Source organism: Plasmodium falciparum (assembly GCF_000002765.6).
Source record: "Plasmodium falciparum 3D7 genome assembly, chromosome: 12".
Lineage (NCBI taxonomy): Eukaryota > Apicomplexa > Aconoidasida > Haemosporida > Plasmodiidae > Plasmodium > Plasmodium falciparum.
The window spans coordinates 1,857,728-1,877,500 of record NC_037284.1 but is presented as its reverse complement, the minus strand read 5'-3'; the positions used below and the strand labels follow the sequence as shown (position 1 = coordinate 1,877,500).

The 19,773-nt window shown below is 18.2% G+C and overlaps 6 protein-coding genes and 1 non-coding gene across 7 annotated transcripts in view; 3 read left to right on the top strand and 4 right to left on the bottom strand.

The window, feature by feature from the left end:
• PF3D7_1244900 (conserved Plasmodium protein, unknown function) overlaps positions 1-462 on the bottom strand; it is a gene marked incomplete at both ends in the record, with an annotated part of 3,003 nt that extends 2,541 nt beyond the window's left edge. The window contains one exon of the mRNA XM_001350799.2: positions 1-462. This exon is cut by the window's left edge and continues 1,538 nt beyond it. Within this exon, the coding sequence (XP_001350835.2) occupies positions 1-462 (462 nt within the window).
• A 1,751-nt stretch (positions 463-2,213) lies between these two features.
• On the top strand, positions 2,214-4,307 carry PF3D7_1244800 (translation machinery-associated protein 46, putative; the record flags this gene model as incomplete). The annotated part of the gene is made up of 9 exons (XM_001350798.1): positions 2,214-2,323; positions 2,444-2,568; positions 2,755-2,996; positions 3,142-3,211; positions 3,337-3,413; positions 3,528-3,700; positions 3,836-3,969; positions 4,083-4,135; positions 4,284-4,307. The coding sequence occupies 9 exons, from the start codon at positions 2,214-2,216 to the stop codon at positions 4,305-4,307; spliced, it is 1,008 nt and encodes a 335-aa protein (XP_001350834.1).
• Positions 4,308-4,589: 282 nt separating this feature from the next.
• PF3D7_1244700 (conserved protein, unknown function) lies at positions 4,590-5,582 on the bottom strand (the record flags this gene model as incomplete). The annotated part of the gene is made up of 3 exons (XM_001350797.2): positions 4,590-4,637; positions 4,765-5,317; positions 5,515-5,582. The coding sequence occupies 3 exons, from the start codon at positions 5,580-5,582 to the stop codon at positions 4,590-4,592; spliced, it is 669 nt and encodes a 222-aa protein (XP_001350833.2).
• A 2,387-nt stretch (positions 5,583-7,969) lies between these two features.
• Positions 7,970-8,968, top strand: PF3D7_1244600 (ADP-ribosylation factor GTPase-activating protein; the record flags this gene model as incomplete). The annotated part of the gene is made up of 1 exon (XM_001350796.1): positions 7,970-8,968. One exon carries the CDS (start codon positions 7,970-7,972, stop codon positions 8,966-8,968), a length of 999 nt encoding a protein of 332 aa, XP_001350832.1.
• A 1,871-nt stretch (positions 8,969-10,839) lies between these two features.
• PF3D7_1244500 (conserved Plasmodium protein, unknown function) lies at positions 10,840-13,272 on the top strand (the record flags this gene model as incomplete). The annotated part of the gene is made up of 1 exon (XM_001350795.1): positions 10,840-13,272. One exon carries the CDS (start codon positions 10,840-10,842, stop codon positions 13,270-13,272), a length of 2,433 nt encoding a protein of 810 aa, XP_001350831.1.
• Positions 13,273-13,654: 382 nt separating this feature from the next.
• On the bottom strand, positions 13,655-17,845 carry PF3D7_1244400 (RNA-binding protein, putative; the record flags this gene model as incomplete). Its single annotated transcript, XM_001350794.1, has 2 exons — positions 13,655-13,702; positions 13,886-17,845. The coding sequence occupies 2 exons, from the start codon at positions 17,843-17,845 to the stop codon at positions 13,655-13,657; spliced, it is 4,008 nt and encodes a 1,335-aa protein (XP_001350830.1).
• Positions 17,846-19,410: 1,565 nt separating this feature from the next.
• On the bottom strand, positions 19,411-19,652 carry PF3D7_1244300. Its single transcript, XR_002966665.1, has one exon. It is a non-coding gene; the product is annotated as an ACEA small nucleolar RNA U3 (small nucleolar RNA).
• Between the last annotated feature and the right edge of the window lie 121 nt (positions 19,653-19,773).

Genomic DNA, 19,773 nt, shown 5'->3' with positions numbered 1-19,773 from the left:
ATTTAACTTTTCTTGTTTTTTTTCCAAAACGTGTTCACATATATCATGATATAATTCATTCAATATATCATTAGGTATTTTATTAAATTGTTTCTTTTCATATATTTTACATAAAGTATATAATAACAATTTTTTATCATTTTTAATATATGTTAATAGATTCTTTCTATTTATATTTTTATTTCCAAGATATAAATTTATTTTATCATTATTTTTTATATATGTCTTATCCTCAGCCTTAATAAATCCACATTCATCTTTTCTAACATTATTATATTTATTACAGTACGTTCTATTATTATATTTAATATCTTTTTTTTTTTTTTGTGAAATTTTAATTATGTTCCTACAAGACCAATAATCTCTTGAGTAAAAAATTAAGTTAAAGTATTTTCTTAAAAAATCATTTTTGAAACTGAATAGAGTAATAGTATTACATAATATGAGCGAGTTATGTCTCATCACATAAAACTATGATCATATAAAAAAAAAAAAATATATATATATATATACACATATATATATATATATATATATATTATTAAAATTATGACATGTTGTATTTGAATTTATAATTTTATAATTAGAACACTTGATTTTTTTTTATTTTATATTTTTTTTACATACAAATGAATAAAATGAACTTTTTTTTTTTTTTTTTTATTTTTATTATTTTATTATAAACAAATAAAAATGTCTCATAGGATCTTAACAAAACTTATCTTCTATAATTTGCACATAAAAAAAAAAATAAATAAATAAACAAATAAACAAATAAACAAACAAAATTAAAGAAAATTGTTCAATGAATTTTTTATCTTAATTAGATTGAACATAAATATATCTTAACACTATAAATATATAAGAATTATTCGACTTTTATAATTTTTATAAATATTAATAATACTATGGTTTATATATATATATATATATATTTATAATATTACATTGATATATGCTTCTTAATAAATAATTCTTTATTATACATATAAGTAATTAACATATATATTTAATGTATGGGTAAATACCTATATATATAATAATATATATTGTAAACCTATAGTAACTTATTATATATATATATATATATAATATATATATATGTATAATGGTAATAATTATTATTAAATAATAATTATTCTATTATTATTTTTTTTAACATTTAAAAAATTGTTCTTGATTTTTTTTTTTTCATTTATTAATTTTTTTATTTAGTGTTGCATTCTTGAAAAATTTAGGTTAAATTTTATACTTAATATAAATCTATAAAAAAAAAAAAAAAAATAATAATAATAATATTGATAATATATATATGTATATATATAACTTTATATTATATTTTTAAAAAAAAAAAGAAGGGTTTATATATTATATAATATATATTTATTTTTATATATAAACTTTGTCATAATAATATGTAATTTATATTTATTTACTTTTTTTATGTCAACTGAATTCATCTTTTATATATGTCAAAACATTTTTCTTCTTTTTATTTCTTTTATCTTTTCTCTTTTTTTTTTTTTAATATATAATAAGAATATCTGTTTTCCCCATCAATTTTTTTATTGTATTTTCTTTTCCTTTTTTTTCTCGCCTTATTTTATAATATATATAAAATAATATTATATTATTATAATGATGTTTATAAAATACATAAGGCGTTTAATTTAGTAACTTTAATAAACGTATAATTTTTTTATTTTTTTTTTATTTTATCACATTCTTTTTTCAAATTCATAATTATAATATATATATATATATATATATATATATATATATATATATTAATACATATGTATATTTTACTGTATTTATGAGTTTTGTTTATAACTACACCTATCTCTATAATGTACCAATTCATTAATTATACATTTTTATTTATCTAGTTATTATATACATTATAATAAATATCTGTCCTAATATATAAAAGTGAAAGAAAAAGGAAAAAAGCTTTTTTTTTTTTTTTTTTTTTTTCATATATTTAGGACGTACTTTTATATTACTATATATATATTATATATATATATATATTATGTTTTAATGATATATGAAAATATAAATATTTATTATATAAAGAAAAAAATTAAGTAGGACATCCAGATTAAAAAAAAAAAAAAAAAAAAAAAAAAATATATATATATATATATATATTATATATATATATATTTATATATATACACATATATGAATTAATTATACTAAAGAAAAAAATGCCTCCAAAAAAAGAAAGTAATAAAAAATTAGAAAAAGAAAAACAAAAAATTGTAGAAGATAAAACATTTGGATTAAAGAACAAGAATAAGAGTAAAAGTGTCCAAAGGTAAGAGGCTGAAATATTAAAAATAAAAAATAAAATATAAACATAAAAATAAAAATAAACATATGTAAATATATATATATATGTACATATTTACGTCTCCTTCATATTTCTCTTTTACAGATATATAAAAGGTGTTCAGCAACAAGTATTTCAAACTAAAAGAAAACCTGAAGAAAAGAGGAAAGAAGAGAAGGAGAAAGAAAAACTAAATCAACAAAAATTATTATTAAATTCAATCTATCAAAGTAAAAATAATGAATTATATATGTGAATATATTTAATATTTTACTTCATATGTGTGTTACAAGATGGAACGATATACATGTACACATGTGCACATATACACACATAACCTATATATATATATATATATATATATATACATATATGTGTGTGTGCATTCATTTTACGTTCTCCCTTTTTTTTTGTAGAAACCGAAAAGGTTAAAAAAATCAACGAAACAACATCAACTACCTACGACCCTAAAAAATCAAAAGAAGCACAAAAAATTGATATATATACTGATATTAGGGATAGTAAAAATGATAAAGAAAATGATACTATAGATAAATGGGATATACATAAATTAAACGAAGTTATAAATATTAGGCACAAAAATGTAAATAAAACAGATATCATTTGTAAATTCTTTTTAAACGCCGTTGAAAATAAGGTAAATATATAAGGACAAATGAAATAACAAAATAACAAAATAAATAAATAGTAATAATATTGATAGTATTTAGATAGTTAAGCCTCAGTTTTATTTTTTATTTTACTTTATTATATTTTTATTTTTTTGTTTTTTTTTTTTTAAGCAATATGGATGGTTTTGGGTTTGTCCAAATGGAGGAGATAATTGTAAATATAAGCATTGCTTACCTCAAGGTATGAGATGGAGAATCTATGTTTGTTTATATAATTAAATAAAATATATATAGGTAGCTGTTTGTGATTCTAATATTATATTGACGTTTATATATCGATGGTATATTTTATAAATATATTTATAGGTTATGTGTTAAAAAAACAAGAACCAACGGAAGCAGAAAAAGACGAAACACCTTTAGAAGACATCATTGAAGAAGAGGTATTTAATTTTAAAACCATAAGATTTATATGTATATTATATTTGTATCATATATATAAAGTATAATGAGTTGTATGTTATTAAAATGAATATTTCTTTCTTGTTATTTTTTAGAGAATGAAATATATAAATAATGGCACACCAGTCACCTTGGAATTGTTCAAGAAATGGAAAGAAGAAAACGCTGATAAATATAAATTAAAAAAAGACGATCAAAAAGAAAAAGTCGAGAAAAAAGCGAAAACGAATGTATTATCAGGAAAAGAATTATTTACCTACGACCCAACGTAAGATATACAAACATAAAATTGTATATATAAAAAATCATTCTATTGTATTTTTATATAATTATTATTGCATTGTTATATTATAACCATATTGTAACATATATATATATATATATATATATTCTATATTTTCAGATTATTTGTTGATGATGATAATGCGGCTAATACGAACGAATACGATGACTTGTTTTATGATGATGAGGACGATAAGGAAGATACTCCAGAAAAGAAAAATTGTGTAAACGGAGAAATAAACGAAAATCCTAATGGTATGTGTATATTGAAAAAAAAAAAAAAAATTACATATTGTTTAAATTATTAATACATACTTTTACACAAATATATGTAATATAATATTTTAATTTTTTTTTTTTCTATTTAGAAAAAAGAGAAGATGAAGTTCCAATTAATAGTGAGTTATTTATTGATGAACTGGTAATAATTTGAATTTCAACAAAATAAAAAATAAAACATTATAAAAATATTAATTATATATATATATATATATATATATATAATTATATTTATCTATATATAATGTATATATTTTTTTTTTTTTTTTTTTTTTTTTTTTTTCAAATAGGATGATTTGGATCAATTAGATTAATTATACAACATTTCAAAAATATATATATATATATATATATATATATATATATATATGTATATATATTTTTTTTTTTTACATTTTGATTAAAATAAAAATTAAGTTTTAATTTATTTAAAAAAATGAATTTTTTTTTTTTTTTTTCTATTTCATTTTAATATTTTTTTAATTAAAAAGTGTATAAAACAAAAAAAGAAAAAATATATATATATATATATATATATATATTATATATGTGACTATTTATCCATTTAATCTATGTTTTATTTACTTATTTATTTTTTATTTCATTTTAAAGAAACTTGATAACTTAAAAGGGTTGACATTATCCTATAAAAAAAAAATTTTAAAATATAAATAATATTTATTATATATACACATATTATATTATAGTCCCATATATTTGTTGCAAAATATTTATATAATTAATTTTTTTTTTAATAAAATTATGACTTACACTTTTCTTTTGCTTCTTATGTCTTTTCTTTTCATTTGAATCACTCGAAGAACTCATCGATGATGATGAATTTTTTTTTCTTTTTTTCTTTTTATTATTTTTTTTTGATGATGAGTTATCACTAGATGACATACTTTCATCACTACTTGAAGAATGTTTATATTTTCGTTTTTTTTTTTTTTTTTTTCTCTTCTTAGATTTATCATAATCAGAAGTTTCATCCGAGCTCGTATCATCACTGTATTTTTTATTTTTATTTTTATTTTTATTTTTTTTTTTTTTCTTAGAATCTTCATCTTGAGAACTTTCATCTGTTGTATTACTATCGTCACTATTTTTCTTCTTTTTTTTTTTATATTCCTTTTTCAGTTTTTTTATGTATCTTTTTTCTTGTTCCTTTATTTTTTCCTCTCTGTTCTTATTTAATTCTTCAACGTATTTTGCATTTTCATATTCTTCAAGCATTTTACATCCTTCCTGATTTTTAATTCTGTCTTTTAAATCGTCCCATGTTGGTCTACTTTCTCGGTTTATTTTGTCTAGTATCGTTGGGCTGTTTGGAAGTAATAAGAAAAAATACAATGTAATATAATAAAAATATAAATATAAATAAAAATATAAATAAATAAATATATAAACAATATATATTCCACATAAAAATATGACATACAAATGAAGATATATATATATATATATATATATTTCTATTTATTTGCTTATTTATCATGTTGTACAATATATATATCTTACCCAGTATATTTAATTCTCTGTATCGGGGCAATAAGTCCTTGAGGACGAAATCCTCTTTGCTTTGGCATTTATATAATAATTAACAGAAAAAAAAAAAAAAAAATTTTTAATTTACCTGACTTGTGCATGCACATAATAGTTTTTTATTTCTCCTCAAATTTTTTATGTGTATGTTTACACACATAAAAAAATATATGGAGAAAATTATAAAAAAGAAAATCAAATAAAAGGAATTACAAATAAATATAATAATAATAATAATATATATATTTTTAAAACATTAAAAAAAACTACATTTTTTTTTTTTTTTAATTTAATATAATATATTTATTCAAAAATTTTTTGGAGAAAAAAAAAAAATTAATACATAAAAAAAATATATATCTATATATATTCAGGAAAATTATAACTGCATATTTTTGTATTGGTATATATTTATATTTTATTTTATTTATCTATTTATGTTTTTTTTTTTTTTTGTTTTGCCAATTCATATATACACATATAGATCAAAAAAAAAAAATAAAAAGTGATAAACTAAAAAGAATTAATATTTGTTACACTTCATCATATTTGTGATATATATATATATATATATATATATTTATATTTATATATTTAAGTGTAAAATGGTTTATTAAAGATATATATTTAATATATATATTTTAGCATGTATAAATTATTATCTGTGTTAAAATGAAATTATTTTATTTAATTTTTTTTTTGATATGACATCAAATTGTTAATTATGACATATATATATATATATATATATATATGTGTATGGATTCATATGAATAATATGCAATTGTAGTTGTCTATAAATTATACATATATATTTATCGATTAATTTTATAATATATATACATGATATAAATCCATTTATATGTGTATCCATACATTTTATTATTTTTTTTTACATATATCATATATAGGTACAAATTATATTTTTCTCCATAATTATATATATTATAAATGCATTTTGTAAAAAAAAAAAAAAAAAACAAACAAAACATAAAAAAGCTTAAAGACAAAATTTAATCAATTTTTTTGCATGTTCCATTTATTTTGTAAATAACCAAAATAATGTTTTTTTGTTCGTAATGATTATATATATATATATATATATATGTATGTAGTTTTTTTTTTTTATTCTATGTTTTTTAAATGTTTCCAAATATTAAATCCTTCTCTCTTTTAAATATTATTTCTCGTAAAAGAAAGAAAAAAAAACAAAGAACAATTTTCTTATCTTTTAATTAAAAGCAAGTATATATGAAAAACAAAAACTAAATAAAATACATACAAAACGTAAAAAATGAAAAACATGAAAAAAAAAAATTATAAATTTAAAGATTAAAAAATAAAGAATGAAATACGAATATGACAAAATGCCCATACATTTTTGGTTTCAGCTAAATAAAATTATCATATATAAGTTATGAAAAAAAAAAATATATATATATTATATATTATATATATATATATATATATATATATATATATATATATTCCTGCGCTTTTTTTTTTTTTTTTTATTTTTTTTTTTTTATCATACTTCAAAAAAAAATAATATAATTAATATAATAAACATGATAAAATTTATAAATAATATTGATAAAAAAAATATAATATATATAACATAAAATATACATGTATTAATTTGTTATTAATTTTCTTTTTATATATTCTTATTTTTTTTTTTTATCTGTATAAAAATTTGTTCATTATAAAAACAAAATTTATATATTTTTCTCATATTATATATATATATATATATTATTTACATATATATATTTAATAAGTACATAAATTTTTTTTGGGTAAAAAAAAAAAAAAAAAAAAAAAAAAATACTTTATTATTTAATAAATTCAATTTTTTTTTTTTCTTGTTTTTAAATCATAACAAAAATTTCATTGGATATATATATTTTTCATTCCTTTGTATGATAACTATAGTGCATTTGGTAATTTTTCCATAAACATAATATATATATATATATGTATATTTTTTTTTTTACTTTTCTTTTTTCCTTTGTGTTATTTTTTTTAATTTCTCTTCTTATCTTTTTTCGTTTATATATTTATACATGTATATATATTTATATAATTACACTATATTTTTCCCTTTATTTTTTTCATTTTTTCTTTTTTTTTTCTTGTATATTTAATATATACATGTAACATTATAGATGGACTTTATAAGATTTGATATTATTTGAATAATTCTTGTTATAATAAGAAAAAAACTGTTGCCATCAATATGTACAAATATTATATATTTTATAAAATTTTCAGTTGATCTTTTTAGTTTTTTACCTTTATTTTTTCCTTTATTATTATTTTATTATTATTTTATATTATATTATATAATTATTTTTTTTTTTTTTTTTTTTTTGTATTACGTTGATTATTACACCCACGTGACATATTTTCATTTAAAAGATATAAAAAAATGAATGCAGCCGCTGTAGAACTTATTAATAGATTAAAGAAAGAAGATGAAAGCAATAACAAATGTTTTGATTGTGGAATATCCAACCCCGATTGGGTGTCTGTAAATCATGGTATATTTTTATGTATTAACTGTTCAGGTGTTCACAGAAGCCTGGGTGTACATATAAGTATAGTAAGAAGTATAAAAATGGATATATTTACAGATGAACAATTAAAATATATAGATAAGGGAGGTAATAAAAAATGTCAAACATATTTAGAGAATTATGGAATAAGTGATTTTATTCCAGAAAGAAAATATAGAACTAAGGCAGCTGATCATTATAGGAAAATATTAAGATCGATTGTTCATAATGTGGATCCTCCTGCTCCTTTACCTTTAGATGAAGGAAAGAGTTTAATTAATTATGGAAGAAATGAAAATGTTAATGAAAATAATAAAAATCAATATTCAAATGAAGAACCGGATTTTATTTCATCATTAAATACATCAGAAATTATAGAAAATGTAAGTGCCACATTTTCCAATTTAATAAATAAAGCATCAAGTATGACAACTAATACAATAAATAATTTAAATACTAATGATTTAATAGAATCAACTAAAGGTACAATAATCAATAGTGGAAGCTGGTTTACTGAGAAAACTAAAAAAATTGCAGAAAATGTTAGTGATAATCCATGGTGGGCTAAAGGACAAAGTAAAATAAAAGATGTTACACAAAATGCTAGTGGATGGATATCTACCATTTCTTCAACAGTTTCAAGAACAAATAGTAATTTCTTTTTTTCAAATAATGATACTAATATAAATAATGGAAACAATGAAGATATCAATAATAATAATACTAACGTTAATAGTAATGGTAATACTACTAATAATAATAATGAACAAGCACAAAATAATAATAATGTTAATTTTAATTATAATAGTTCAAATGCAAATAATGAATATTTAAATTACGGAATGAATGAAAATAATTCAACTTTTAATTGAAAAAAAAAGAAATGGAAAAAATCAAACTTGTCTTATTATTATAGTCAGTTTTTAATATATTAAAGAAATATCATTGAAATTATACATTATTAAATGTTTTATCACTTAATATATATATATATATATAAATATATATATGCATATTTTTTGTAATAAAAAAATAAGATATTATCATACACTTTATGTTATATATATATATTTATTTATTTATGTATTTTTTTTTTTTTTTATTTTATTTTTTTTTTATGTGTATTATCAATTATCCTTAAAACAGAAAAAAAAAATATAAAAAAATATTAAAATATTTGAAAAAAATAAATAATAATTTTATGATGTAAAAAAGATATAGAATATTTATATTGCAAGTGTAAAAAAAAAAAAATAAGAAAATATAATTCCTTAAATTTTTTAATAATGTTTAATGGATGTAGCTAAATACATACATATATATATATATATATATATATTTTATATATATATTATAAAAATGATGAGGAGATAAGTATCATTTCTTGATATTTCTTTTTGTTTTTTTCTTTAATTCTTTTATTTTATATTATTTATTTATTTTGATTTTTTTAATAAATATGTATACATATATATATATATATATGTGCCTATTATATTGTAAAATTAAATATGTCCATTTCTCGTTTTACATCGAATTTCATATGATATATAATAAAATTAGTATATTCAAAAGGAGCTTTTTTAAATTATATATATATATATATATATATTACTACATGTTTGTAGAATATTTATTTAATACTTTGTTTTTATTTATACTTTATAATAATACATAAATGGTTATACAATATATATTATGTATAAATATCTTTTTTTTTTTTTTTTTTTTTTTTTTTGTAATTAACTTTAATTTTGTATAATAAAAAAGTTGTAAACATTTTAAAGAGTTTTTAAAAATGATACATTAAGATGTCTAAATACTTTTTTATAGACAAGAATTTCCTTTATATATAAATAATATTACATAATAGCTATAATCATTCTTAATGAATTCATATAATTACATGAAAATTATATATATACATATATATATATTTTTGTTTTATTATTTTTATTTCTACATCTTACTTCTTTGATTTCATAAGATTCTTATAATTCTTTTTGGTTTTCAAGTGTTTTCATCACGATCATATATTGTCTAATATATATATATATATATATATATTTATTTATTTATTTATTTATATTTATAATGATTCTAATTGTGAAAAGAAATCGCTACTAAATAGATTAAATGAAGAATATCTATTTTTATTACTTACAACAAACATATAAATCTTTTGATATTTAATTTGTATGAACAGGTAGCTATTAACAACATAGATATTTAAAAAAAAAAAAAAAAGAAAAAAAAAAAAATATATAAAATGGCTAATTCTATTAAATAGCTGAATTTATAAAATAGCTAATTTTATAAAAAAAAAAGCTATTTTAACCAACTCACTGATTTTATTATTAAAGGGTTAATTTTACAATGTGGATAATTGTACAAAACCGATAAGAGGGAAAAAAAAAAAATATATATATATATATATAGGGAAATAATTATAAAAAAAAAAAAAAAAAAAAATTAAAAATAAATAAAATTATTATAATATCAAAAAGATATGACAAAATTATTAATAACCCATAAATGAAAAAATAATAAATAAAAATACTGTAATATATATAACAAAATACTTTATCATTTATTCTTATAAAGTAAAAAAAATATTTTTCTATATTATAGATTGTTATATCATGGTATAATATTCATCCTATAACAATAAACAAAATAAAAAAATAATAATAAATAAATATATATATATATATATATTTAATTTTATTGTTATTTTTATATAATGGGAAAGTGCGACTTCTTTATTTTTCTTCCAATATTCTTTTTTGTCTTGATATGGTATGTTCATTATGTATTAGGACAACCATCAGATGTACCAAATGTGAGAGATTTGATAAAACGATTTGAAAATTCGAATGAATCAGTTAATTCTAATAATAATATATTTAATAGGAATAACCAGCTAGAAAGAAATATACATTATGATCCTAATAATTTATATAATATAAGACAAAACCCGAGACATGAGAACATTGCTGGAAGATCGTATGTAAGTAGAAATCCAAATGAATTTTCTAGTGATATTATGATAAATAGAAATAATGTGCATGATGAACAACGTGTGAGAGATGAAGGAAGAGAAAACAATCGAAGAAGTTCTGTTCCAAATAATGCACATACATCCGCAAAGTATTATGGCAGTGACCAAGAGATTATGCAAAATAAGCCTGTTAATAATTTACATTTAGGAAAATCATTGGACGATTTTTATAACAATTTAGGTGTTAGTTCAGACGATTTTGAAGATGATGAACAAGTTAATTATAATGAAAATGATGCTTTCAGTTCTTTTTCACATAATAACCAAAATGATGATACAACTCTTTTATATGATGAATTTGAATATGTTGACAGTAATAATTATACTAGAAATGGTAGTAGTAGTAGTAGTAATAATAATAATAATAATAATAACAATATTGGTAATAATGGAAAAATCACGTATAATGAAAATGATGTATCTTATAATGATTCAAATAATGGCAATTCAACCCTTTCAAATATACATAGAGATAATAAGATAAAACCAAATTTATCATCACTATATGGCAATAAAACGTTTAATAATTATTCAAATTCTACTTTTAATGATGTATCAAATAATTATAATAGAGACGATGAAATTACACCTTTTAATAATAATCGAAACGTTTATGTTCCATCAGAATATTCTAACCCTTTAGACGCTTATGTGCATCCAAATAATCAACAGTTTTCTACACAACAGTACGGTAATAATATGGAAGAAATGAATAAATTAAGAAGAAAAGTAAATTTCGCACCACGTGATATTTATACTGTGAATAATTCTTTAGATGGACATTCAATAAATAATAATACACCATTAAATAATATGGATGCTGGTCCCAGTTACATGACAGAAGGAAATAAAAATGTAAATAAAAATATAAACATAAATACAAACACAAATACAAATACAAACACAAATACAAATACAAATACAAACACAAATACAAATACAAATACAAATAAGAGTAAAAAGAGATCAGATTCTAATTTTTTTTCAAAAAATAAAAAAAATAATAGTGCTAGTACAAATGAATTAAGTAGATACAAAGATGTTTCTAAAAAAATATTCAAAGATAACATGTATAATAGATATGAAAATAAGAACTACCCTCAAAGTGTGTACGTGTTCAATGAATATCAAAATAATTTTTTTTTTAACAAAATACTTAAACGTTCATCTAGTAATAGTATAAAACAAATATTTCAAAAGAATACACAACACAAAAATACGAACAATAATGTATCAGTAACAAGTGAATTACAAGTTGCTACACAACACTGTATTAGTACAAATAAAAATAAATTAACAAAACCAGTTATATTAAAATATATAGCATTAAATAATAAAAAATATTTAAATAAATATGAATATGCTATGTCTTATATTCATTTTACATGTAATAATAAAAATAATAAAAAAAGTAACATGTGTCTAGATATAAAACCTATGCTTTATACAGAAAATGATAAAAATATAAGTGATATGATAAATAGATTACCAAATGTATATATATTAAATACAATAGAATATATTTTAACAGACCCTAAAACAAGTAGTTCGTATAAATCATTAATTAAAAATAATATAAAAAATCATCATTTAACAGTAACAGATATTGTATTAATACTTTCAAATAATTATTTTAAAAATATAAACTCTATTTTGGTAAATCACTACATTAGTTTTCTTAACACTAAAAATGAAACATATTTGTTAAAATATTATTTATCAGCATTAATATCATTTGTTCCTTTTATCAAACCAGCAATGAAAATATATTATGACCAACGTTATATAAATTTAAGTCTTTATACATTAAATTTAGAGATAGCCAAAGTATTTAATGGATTACTAAACGTAATTCTAAAATGGTCACAAGCATTCAAAAATGAAAATAAGCATATAACAAATCAAATAGTCATTCAAATGTACAAAAATCTTTCTTCCTTTTCTCATAACAGAATTCCAAATCTAGGACATATGTTCAAATCTCTAGAAGTAATTTTACGTTATCAAAGAATATATAATGATATAAAAAAGGGTAAGGAGGATGAATATGAAGTTATGATAGGTTATTTTACAAAATATGTGAGAAATGTATATGCTAAAACAATTACATCTTAAAGGATGTAACATAGGAAATGTACATATAAATATAATTTAATTTTTTTTGTATATGCAAGTTGCAATTAAAAAAAATATATATATATAATAAAAAAAAATATATACATACATACGTACATATAATATATATATACATATATATAATTTTTACATGAAAAAAACAACCTATTTGTTTTAATTTATTATAATTCAAAATAAAATTTTTTTTTATGGTATATAATATGTATATTTTCAAAAAAGTTTCACCTTTTCAAGTTTATATACATTCATATATAAAAGTGCTTTTATTGACCTTAATTTTTTTTTAAATATCCTTAAGGGGTAAAACAAATTTATAAGATTATATAATATAAAACTGAACATTATGACAAATGATTTTATTTTAGAGTAATTCTTCGATAAGTTCGAGGGGTAGTTTATCTAGCAAGATCTAAAATGTAGAAATGAGAAAATGAAAATAAATATATGCACATTTAAATGAAATATGTATTGTATTTTTAATTTATAATTTTTAATTTATTATTTATTATTTTTAATTTTTTATTCTTAATTTTTAATTTTTTAATTTTTTATTTTTAATTTTTTATTTTTAATTTTTTATTTTGTTGGTTACCAATAACTGATCATAGGACATACTTTTCAATTTTTCCTCATTTAATTCTTCATTAAAATAATTTTTATGTTTTAAAATATAACGAATAACTTTGTTTATATAATCTCTATTTCCATATTCATCTGATACATCATCAATTGATTTTTTCATTTTTTTTAATAAGGACCTGTCGTTTAGAATGGCCATAGCTTTCTTTACATCTATCCTGTGTGGTAGATCCTGTTCATTTTCTTTATTAATTTCATTTAATTTTATCCATGCATTTTCAAATGCATCTTTATTTTCATGATTTTTTGTGTTTAATTGATTTTCAATTTGATTGATTAAAGGTTGATTATGTTTTAGAAAAAAGTTTTCTTTTTCTAATTTTTTCATTCTATAAATATAATTATTATGATATGAATTATTATAAAAACAACTGCTGTTATTATTATTATTATTATTATTATTATTACTATTATTATATGTTTTATCATTTTTGAGACGGGGGCTTTGTATAGTATCCATATTCATATTTTTTATATTTTCTAAAGGATCAGAGCTTTCATCAATGGTATATATAAAATTTAACATAAAATCTTTAAAATCATTCCATAATATTAGTAGGTTTCTTTCGTCAATATGATTTGTATTGTTTAAATTTTGTTTTAATAGTAAATCTTTATTCATATTTAAAATTTTTCTTTTGATATTATCATCTGGTTCCCATAACCGGAAATTTTCCATAGATTTATGTAATAAATATTTAAGTTCATTTATATTTAACGAATCTAAAAAACATTTATTTATATTGGATTTATTTAAAAAATTTTTATTAGTTAATATAATCATTTTAATTTCTTCTATTGAAAAATGTACATCATATAGATAATATCTAATAACAGGAAAATTATCAAATTTCAATTTATTGTTTTCACATATACATATTTGTATTAACCTACTTTTTAAATTTTCATGTGTTACATCTATAGGTAATAAATATTTCCTTTTAAATATTTCTTCTTTTAATTGTTCTATAGACATATCTGAGAAGGATGAGAAATCAAAAGAATTATTATTATTATTATTATTATAATTAATATTATTAATATTGTCATTGATTTTATAATATAATTCATTATTACATTTATTCAATTTAGCATTAAACATCATATTATTATCTAACATTTCATCCTTTTCATTATTATCGTCATATGATAAATTATCATTTTCTATTTCTTTCTTATTATTAGTAGAATAATAATCATTAATATCTTCGTTACATTTAAATAACTTGGTATAATATAATGATTCTTCTCTTCTAATATCACTTTTCCATTTTTCTCTATCACTTAAACGTTCAAAAGATTTGCACTTTTCTAATTTGGAAACATTACCTTTTTCATCATCATAAGGTTTACTCTTATTATTATTAACATCATTATTATCATTATTATTACTTGTTTGTATATATTTCTGTATTTTATTACTATCGTAATTTTTCATTGATTTAATTTCCTTTTCATCAGAAAAGCTGTTTTTTTTTTTATTATTATTCGTTTCTTTGTGACTATATATATTTTTCAGTATGCATTTCATTTCATCTCTATAATAATCATCATCATTATTATTATTATCATCATCATTATTATCATTATTGTTATTTATATTTCCATTTATATTACCCACTACATCTGTATCAATAATAGTTTCACCCTTTTCTATATTATTACCATCTTGATCATTTATTAAAACATCAAATAAATCATCAAACTCATCAACAGTCTCTATATTATTATCATTTAATTTGTTATGTTCCAATTTTTTTTTTTTTTTTTTTTTTTCTTTTTTTTTTTTCTTGACCTCTCCTCCAATATTTTCATCTTGCTTTTTATTTGTATTTTCTGTCTCTATATTTTTATTTTGAAATATCATGTTACAATTTTTTCCGAATGAGCATTTTTCCTTAAATGTATTATTATAAAAATAATTTTTTTTTTCATTAATATAATGATTATTGCACATTTTATTATTCATCAAAAAAACTTTGGTGACTCGATTTTTTCTTATAATATTACAATTATTGATAAAGATATTATCATTAGAATTAGTATTAGGTTTATCTATTATACTATTGAATTTTTGCTTGTTTTGTTTTTTTTGGTTATCCTCTTGATAATAATTTTGAACATTGTGATTATCTATATTAGCGATTTGATTATTACCAATTTCATTTTTATAGGATGGGTCTAATACATTGTCGTTGTTACTTTCACAATGTACTATATCATTATTATTATTATTATTATTATTATTATGATTAATATATATTTTGTTCATGTCTGTTTTATTTTCCTGGTTAACTTTTTGATTGTTCAAAAGAATTTGTTGATTAATTGAGTCTTTCTTGAATTTCAAATTTTGTAACCAATTAATTTTTTCTTCTGTTATGGAAGAATCTAAAGTCAAATTAAAGAAAATAAAATTGTTGTCCTTTTCTTTACTACAATTAAAAGAATTGACGTCCTTATTATTGTAATTATTATTATTGTAATTATTATTATTGTAATTATTATTATTATTATGTGGATTTTCATTTATAGTACGATTTATCATCTTATTATTAATACTTTCATTGTTTATTTTTTCTTTTTCAGGAGGAAGCTCCCGCTTTATAATTTTATCCACATATACTATAATGTTCATATTTTTTTGTAATATAAGTTCCTTGTTTTCCTTCTCACTTGAGGAATCTGATGATAATCCAACATTTAACGTCAATTTATTTTTATGAAGTAAAGCTAAAATTTTCTTATATCGATTATCTTGATTTTTTATATAGACATTACAATCGAGAAATGCACCATATGAATGCACTGATGTAATTCTTCCTCTTAATTTCCTACCTGTATATAAATTTTTCAGCATTATACCATTTACATTTACCTTCTCACGAAGTTCTTTGGTTTCTTCATCATCATCTTGATTATAATTAAATGAATGAATATGATCATCTACAAGATGATAATTATTATTATTTCCATTATAATTATACATAAGTTCATTATCATGAAGGGTATAATTTGTAGTATCTTCGATAGTATTTGGAAGAATTATATTTTTAATAGGTACATAATTTTTATAAGCTGGTGGGTTTTTATAACCTATATTATAATATTCTTCATAATGTTCTTCATTTACATTATATAATTGTATATATCTATGTAACAAAAATTTATAATTTTTATTTTTTAATGCTAAATATTTCTGTTCTTTATTTATAAATCTTACTAATATATCACCGAAAAAATGTCCTTTCTTATCTCTCATAAATATTATATATTTTTCCATAATTTTATAAGGTTTAAAAAATTCAATTATTTGAGAATTATCAACATGGAAAGGTAAACCTTTACATAATATAAGGCAATTATAACCCTCCATATTTTTTTCAACAGGTAAAGGTAGAATATTCACATTATCATCATCTATTATCTTCATATCATTGTTATCATTATCTATATTTTTTATAGAATATATCTTTTCTTTCATTCTTTCTTTATTTATATCATCTATTAATAATTTATGTATATCTTTTTTGGGGGGTCCTCTTATTTTTCTTCTTTCTACACCAGATCTCATAGAATTATATTTCTTATTTTTTACAAAATTACTTCTTCGTTCATTTAATGCAATCTTCTTTTTTATATTAATTAAAGTATTCGTTTTTATCGGACTGAAGGAATATCTTATCTTTCTCTTATTTTTTTCCACACTATCATTTTTTCTCAACATAATATCTGAAGTGTACACATTTTTCTCCTCCTCAAGAGAGCTTCTCAATAACATGCCCCCTTTATTATAATTCTCATATTTTAAGAAACCTCCATTGATCTTATAACTATATATAAAATTTTTATGAACAAAAAAAAATAAAAATAATGATATCTTTACAAAAAACGGAAGAATTGTAATCTTCATATATATATATTTGTATATATATATATATATATATATATATATATAAGTAGTACAATAATATATTATTTTGATGAAAAAAAAAAAAAAAAAAAAAAAAAAACTGATGATAATATTATATTATATTATATATATAATATAAAAACAATAATATTCACATTCTTATACCAAAGAACAAAAAAATAAAATTTACATTTTATGTCAAATAATATATTTTTTTGTATCTTAATCAATTAATTATATATAAAATAATCACTTATCACTTATATTTTTATTTATTTATTTTTTTTTTTTATTTGTTGCTTATTAATGGATAGCAATAAAGATGATAAATTTTTATATTCTTATAAATATATTATTATTACGTTTAATATATTAATATTATGTTAATTATACCTATTATTATATTTTTATGAAACCATATGCATTACAAAAAAAAAAATATAAAAGAAAATAAAAAGAAAACAAATGATATGAAATCACATGGAAATTAAAATCAACCTTACGGACCAAATACATAAATATATTCTATTTTAAATAGGGGATAATAAATAATGCGACAAAGGATTTAAAGAGAACCCAAGGAAAAAAATAAATAAATAAAAAATAAAAGAATATATGTAATAATATATTTATATATATATAATACACACATAATAATATATTTATTCCATTTATTCTTATAATAAAAAAAGTTCATATATTTTTTATTTTATATATATATACAAATTTCTTATTACCTAAACATTTTTTTTACTTTTTTCTATCATTTTTATTTTATTATACACAATCCATATTTTTCCCTTTAATTATACAAAAAAAAAAAAAGGAATATAAAATGTATTTTATATATATATTATTACTCTTTATGTTAAAAAGTAAAAAATATAATTTTCTTAACATTTATATATTTTTTAAAATTATTACATATAATATATATATATAATAATATATATTTTTTATTATATTCTACTAATAAATACAATAAGATGAAAAAAATTTGATTAATTATTAATTGTTAAAAGAAAAAAAAAAAAAAAAAAAAGAAATTATTAAAATTTATAATTATTTTTATTAAAAATAATAAAATTCCTTTTCATTCTTTTTTTCCTCTCTTTATATATATATAATAATATATGATGACTTTTTTTAAAAATGATAAACCTATATTATAACATATATATATATAATATAATAAATTATATTATTTTAAGTTTTAATTAAATAATCCTTTCATTTTTTTATAACGTAATAAAATTCGAAAATTATTATTATTTATATATATATTATATATATATATATTTATATTACTTTTTATTTATTGCTAAAAAATAAAGCACATATAAAAAATAAAGAATTATTATTATTATATATAATTATATTTATATAGGAGAAAAGAGAATCAAAAAGGTAAATTATATATTATAATAACTATTATTTATTATATGTTTTATTATTGTTATTTTATAATAATACTAATTATATATATATATATATATATATATATATATATATATTTATTTTTATTTATTAAATTTATAATTATTATTTATTAATAATTTTTAGTAAGTTCAGCGGACGCAAGCTCATTTATTTATTATTGGCAAAAAAAATAAAAATTCAATTTGCCAACAAAATAATATCATGTAATTTTTCGGAAGTTTTACAATTTCCTAAGAAGTTGAAAAATTCGAAAACAATTCAATTTAGAGCAGCGTCTGTTCATCATCACTTTTGAAAATCTGTTTGTTTATAACAATAAAACATCACAAATACTATAGCAATGATCTTGACTAAGTATTCGTCAACGATATTATAAGTTTTTTTTTCTCATAGTGTTATTTTTTCAACGCGAAAAATGTACCTGTCGAACATTCCATACATATATATAACATATAGGTATTATATGTATTATATATATATAATAAATA